General features: G+C 36.9%; 1 protein-coding gene across 2 annotated transcripts in view; it reads left to right on the top strand.

The window, feature by feature from the left end:
* LOC110109962 (protein ABCI7, chloroplastic) overlaps positions 1-6004 on the top strand; it is a 16090-nt gene extending 10086 nt beyond the window's left edge. The window contains exons 2-3 of one of the 2 annotated variants that reach the window (XM_020841202.2): positions 4409-4668; positions 5532-6004. In XM_020841202.2, the coding sequence (XP_020696861.1) occupies positions 4409-4668; positions 5532-5835 (564 nt within the window). In that variant the 3' untranslated portion in view covers positions 5836-6004. The remainder of the gene's footprint in view (positions 1-4408; positions 4669-5531) is intronic. The other variant, XM_028692446.1, reaches the window with a different exon arrangement.
* The last annotated feature ends 386 nt before the right edge of the window (positions 6005-6390 follow it).

Raw genomic sequence — 6390 nt, 5'->3', positions numbered from 1 at the left:
CTTATAACACAATCGTATTTAAAATTATTTGATTTTGTCTTGGTTAAATTTTTAATAATTTTTTTTACTGGCATGCACATATCATGGATTAGCAATATGTCTCCATGAGAAGTAAGTTGGAAGTCATCTGCATTCACACTTGATCTTCAACAAGGGATGGCCGTACATTTCATGGTGAAGCATGCTGATGAACAACACACACTTTGATGCATCTACTGGGTAATCGGAGGGTTGTGCCTGACTATAACCATTTGCTAACTTTATCATCCTTTCAAGGCAATAGCAGATTATTCGTGAAGCTTGATTTACTCCAAGCGAGACATCACAAAATTTTTTGTGATGTTCTCAAGAGAGTATGTCATCCTTCGTCGAAGGATGAGTTGGATGATACTAAATATTTGTGAATGTAGTACAGGGTGTGTTAAAGTCCTAAAATTTGAAAATTGTTGATAGAAAATTGTTCATTGAGTGTGGTTTATTTTCCCAAAAATTGTACCAAGCTCTAGCTTGCAAGAAATCTAGTTGATAAATTGAGGATCAATCTTTATCGTATTAGCCTTTTCCATACACTAAAAAGTGGGATACAAGATTTTTTGTGGAAAATCTAAGGAAAAAATTATGGAGCTTAGCATAGGTTAATAGCTTTCATTATTAGGAAAATAGTCACAAGGTATTGCATTTAACTTTAATTGAAGAAGGCATTGATACAAACAAAGAGAATGGATTTTCATTTTTCTTAGCAGTTACAATGGTTGGCAAACCCAGAGGTAGTGGCATTAGTTTCATTGGAGATAGTGGCAACATCGATCCTAAGGGAGAAGATTTTGGCACATGTATTTTGGAAAAGTATATGCGGTTTTAATGTGTTGGTTTGAGGAAGGAAACTACGATGTAGGTCTCAAGGGTGATGCTTGCGATGTGCACTAGACATGGTTTACCACAAGTCGTGCAAGATAGGAGTGATGGGGTTCTTAGAGGGACGATTATGGCTCATACCTTTTTAGACATGGTTTTCGAATAGGTCTTGCGGGGACGACTATGTAAAACCCTTCAAAAAGCTGTTTTTTTTAGTGCTGTTAGTCCCGTACGAACTTGTCTTAGTCCCGTACAAACTGAATAAATTGTGAAGAAATCTGTCATTTTCGTCTGTACGAACCTGGAACTGTCGGGACGAACTGTCTGTACGAACTGAAGAAATTGTGAAGAAATCTGCCATTTTCGTCTGTACGAACCTGGAAGAGTCGGGACGAACAGTCGGGACGAACCAAACCCGAGGGTTTTGTCCCGGGACGATGAAATTGGCATTTAATTTCGTTTGGACGATATGTGTATATGGGAGATCGTCCCGGGACGAACAGGACATCGTCCGGGACGATCCTGTGTATTAAATATCTGAATAGTGCCGATTTTGAAGAGAGAGAAAGCCCAGGAGAGAGAAAAACAAAGGAAAAAGAGGAAAAGTGAATTTTTGGGCGACTTCCGTCCGTTTTCGTCCGTCGCCGTAGTTGGGAAAGTTGACCGACTCGAGGAAAGACACATTCCGCCTTTTTCAATTTTCAGAAACGAGGATTTTGACGACTTTTCTGTTCTGAATTTCGTTTCCGTTAGCGAATTTCTGGTATTATTTTCTTCTGACAAAGGTTTTACCGCGTAACTTTTGGTATGTCTCTGAGATGATAATTGTGCACGTTTTGAGTATTTTCTAGAAGATTTTTACCGGATATTTTGAGTTCTGCGGTGTTTTAATTGAACTGCAAAGTATCAAAATGTTGAAAAATGTTTTGTCAGTACAATGAAAGTCTTACAATGTTGTTGTGAATGTTCTGTGGTAATTTAGTAAATTTCTGAATCTGTGATTTTTGTGTAAATTCTGTATACTGCCGTTATGCCGCTGAAATCTCGTATGAATTCTGATTTTTCTGAATTGATTCCTTGAATGAATTGAAGTGTTTGTGTGCTATCAAAAGGGAGTTATAAGGGGCTAGGATCCTTTGAGATTTTGTAAGTGTCAGGGAAATTTGATATGAGCTCTGAAATCTTAAAATGAGTTCTGTTTCGGAATTCCGCGAATATCTGTTATGTTCTGGTGCTATAAGCACAAAGGGAGATATAAGGGGCCAGAATCCGTTGGGATTCTGTAAGTGTCAGGGAAGGGAGACATAAGGGGCCAGAATCCGTCGAGACTCTGTAAGTGGCAGGGAAGGGAGACATAAGGGGTCAGAATCCGTAGAGATTCTGTAAGGGTCTGGGAATCTGAAATCTGTTATGTGACTTATATGATCTGTTTTATGAATTATCCGATATACAATTTCTGATTTCTGTATGATTCTGGTTGAATCTGATATGAACTATCTGATATGAATTATCTGATATGAATGTGATTTTATCTGAATTCTGATTTCGGTACGATTCTGGTTATTCCGTACGATTCTATCTGCTCTGTGACTTGAAAGCTTTATGATATCTGTTCTGAACTCCGATTCGACATGACTTCAGTTTTCTGTATTAGTTGTTGATTTATGATTGAACAAGTATCTGTTTCTTGATTTTCGTACGGCTATTTCTGATGTGAATTTCTGATGATTTGGATTGGTGAGTGATGTCTTGCTTAGCTGTTAGCTCATCCTTATTTTCTACGTGGTTTTTAGGTTCTGGGAAAGGGAAGGAGGTCTTGGACTAGTCGTTCTGAGTCTAATCTGTGATTAGGTATTTTGTACTTTTGATTTTTGTACAGTCATGGCTTATCTGTTATGTTCTGTTCTATTCTTTCTGTCTGTAAGCCATGTACTGTATCTGTATAAAATTATGGAGCTTAGCATAGTTTAATAGCTTTCATTATTAGGAAAATAGTCACAAGGTATTGCATTTAACTTTAATTGAAGAAGGCATTGATACAAACAAAGAGAATGGATTTTCATTTTTCTTAGCAGTTACAATGGTTGGCAAACCCAGAGGTAGTCGTGGCATTAGTTTCATTGGAGATAGCGGCAACATCGATCCTAAGGGAGAAGATTTTGGCACATGTATTTTGGAAAAGTATATGCCGTTTTAATGTGTTGGTTTGAGGAAGGAAACTACAATGTAGGTCTCAAGGGTGATGCTTGCGATGTGCACTAGACATGGTTTACCACAAGTCATGCAAGATAGGAGTGATGGGGTTCTTAGAGGGACAATTATGGCTCATACCTTTTTAGACATGGTTTTCGAATAGGTCTTGCGGGGACGACTATGACCTAAGTGAGGGTTGTAGTGCAAGTATTGCTTGGGATGATCATGACACAAGCAAATATTATGACGTAGGTCCTTCGGGTGTCGACTACATGGCAAGGAAAGTTTTGATGTTGATAGTGAGTGTCATCTTGTCTTTAGATATCAGTTGACACTTTTGAGGCCATTATAATTCAAAAATATTAGAAGAGGTGTGTCCCATGCAACTATTGTGGCGATAGGATAACCATGGTTGAAAAATGATTATTATCTATTTTTTAGGTGATGGTAGAGTGGTAGATAGTGAATAGCTATTTTTTTGTTGCAGTGCATTTGTAAATGTGGAGGAACGTTGGAAGAAAAATTATCTAGAGTTATTTAAGTATGTAGAAAGCATGGTAAATGAGCTAAAATGAGCATCCAATTGTAGTCTTACGAAGGATATTTTGTCATTTTTTTAAATGTTCCTTGTATTTATCAATAATGAATGATGCATGTTATGTCAATCCATAACCATGTTAGAATTGCACTATGCTGCCTCTGGCTGACCTAGTGGACCCACTAGGGTTTAGCCAGGCAATCGACAATGAGTCGAAGATGGTGGTATAATAGTGGTTGACACTACTGATGTTTTTGATCAATGATTTGAATACATTACATCGTAAAAGCTCAATGACTTGAGCACAGCAGTATTGACATATCAAAGTTTTGACTGTCGAATGTACAAGAGAATAGTTTTAAAACGGTGTTCATCTTAGATTTGGTTCAGGAAAATGGTGGCAAATTTTCCTTCATTTTTACCTAGATATGATATTCTTCTCAAGTATTTTGTCACTAACAATTTGCAAAGCAGAGGCCTTTGATGGTTTCAATGCAACAACCTGGTCTTTATGAACTTGTCTCTTGATCATGTTGAGCTTGCAGGTCTTTGGGTCTTCCCTTCTGAGTTAGATCAAGCACTTGTAGAGCATTTTTTTTAGTTTCCTCGAGATTTATGCGTCCTGTAAAAATTTTATCGATCAAATAAGGATTTTTGCAAACCCAACATGGACTATTGCTTTGATCTGAGAATACTAGCTCGAATATTTTTCTTTTAGCCGCCTTAATTTTACCAAATTTATCTATCAATTACCTGTGCTTTCTATAGATTTTTTTTTTCAGTCTTTTTGATGATAATATGTACGAGTTTTATCATCTCCAGGAAAAGCGCAGCAGCTATGAGCTTGTTGAGATCAGTACTGGGGGAAAGTTAAGTAGGCACAATCTTCATGTTCAGCAACTGGGCCCTGATACCACAACTGAACTTTCAGCATTTCACGTAGCTCAAGGCGATCAAATACAAGATCTTCATAGTAAGCTAGTCCTGGATCACCCAAGAGGATATTCTCGTCAGCTTCATAAGTGCATAGTTTCTCACTCCACGGGGCATGTTGTTTTTGATGGAAACATAAAGGTTAACAGGTGCTCACTTCACCTTATTTTGATTTCAACAAGTATTATCTATTAAATAGTTATTTCAGATCCAAAGTCTTTTATGCTTTGATATTTGAGATGATTAGTTCATAAATGATTTACTGCATTTTTTTTTCAAATGTAGTGTAATTTTAGTAGTAATAGACCTCGTGAGGGGATTGTGACTTTGGGCGACCAAGTCATTAATAAGAGTACATGTTTTAGATATCTTGAATATATTGTTCAGAGTGATGGTAAAATAGATGGGGATATTATCAGTAGAATTCAAATTGGATGGTTGAAGTGGAGGAATGCATCGGGCTTGTTGTGTGCTAGAAAAGTACCCCTCAAACTCAAGGGAAAATTCTATAAGATGGTGGTGAGGCCTGCAATGCTTTATGGTGCCGAATGTTGGCCATTAAAAGAGAAGAATAACACTAAGTTGAGTGTGGCAGAGATGAGGATGCTCAGGTGGATGAGTGGCTTTACCCTTAGAGATAGGATACGAAATGAGCACATACGTGAAAAGGTTGGAATAGCTCTAATAGAATATAAGATTAGAGAGAGTCGCCTTAGATGGTTTGGTCACATAAAACGGCGGCCTTCCGATGATCCGATTAGGAGAGTAGAGGTATTAGATTTGACTTATGTTAAGAAAGATAGAGACAGACCTAAAAAGATTTGGTTAGAAAATATTAGGAATGACCTTTCTTTATTAGATTTAAATGAGAATTTGACTTTTAATAGGACACAATGGAGAAAAAGGATTCATATAGCCGACCCCAAGTAGTGGGATAAAGGCTTGATGTTGATTTTTGTTGATTGGGACCAAATATTTGTTGAGAATTAAACTCGCCTATTTTATTGAACAGATTTGCACAACAAACTGATGCAGGGCAGCTCACGAGAACTCTGCTCTTGGCGCCTCGTGCAACGGCCAATGTAAAGCCCAATTTACAGATAATTGCAGATGATGTAAAATGCTCGCATGGTGCCGCCATTAGCGACCTTGAGGAAGAGCAGCTCTTCTATTTCCAAGCAAGAGGAATTGACATGAAAACAGCAAGGGATGCTCTTGTCTTCTCGTTTGGCTCTGAGATATTGGCGCGCATTCCTTTCGAGTCTTACAGGAAGAGCATAAGCAATCAAGTTAAAGAATTGTTGACAAGAAGTTAGCAAAGAGGTTAGTTCATACCAATTGACCTTGATGGTTTTTACTATTGTAACTTGTAAAATTCTATCCGTTCCTTTTTGTTTAATACATCTAAGTTAAAAATAAAGGTCTGAAACTGGTAATTTATTTGGCCTCAGAGCTAAAGCTCGATTCTTACAATCTTGGTTAAAAGTCCTGGATTAGAAGGGTTTGGATACTTATAGTTTGGGTTTTTCTAGTTCAATTTGATTTTACATAATTGAGAATTAAAATGAGATTTTAATTATCGTAAACTAACTTAAAAGTAAATCGTTGAAGATATGTTTGTTCATATTCGTTTGAGTAATATTCATCTAAGTGAATAAAGTAAATAGTGATTATTGGATTAGAATAAAGACAAGTTTGTACAGTTGAGATGATAGGGCTGGCATAAAGTTTCCCAAGTATATGAGCCATTTGTCTTAAGTCATTCGATGTCATATAACTCCTGAACAAAAGAAAATTATCAAAATGGTTCATTGACTCTTTATGAAAGGTTAAAATGATCTTCAATTATTTTGATTTTTCTTTAAAGATTT

The sequence above is a fragment of the Dendrobium catenatum genome, unplaced genomic scaffold, assembly GCF_001605985.2.
Source record: "Dendrobium catenatum unplaced genomic scaffold, ASM160598v2 original_scaffold_208658, whole genome shotgun sequence".
NCBI classification, from domain to species: domain Eukaryota; kingdom Viridiplantae; phylum Streptophyta; class Magnoliopsida; order Asparagales; family Orchidaceae; genus Dendrobium; species Dendrobium catenatum.
Note: the sequence above shows the minus strand (reverse complement) of the source record. Positions and strands in the feature narration are given on the sequence as shown.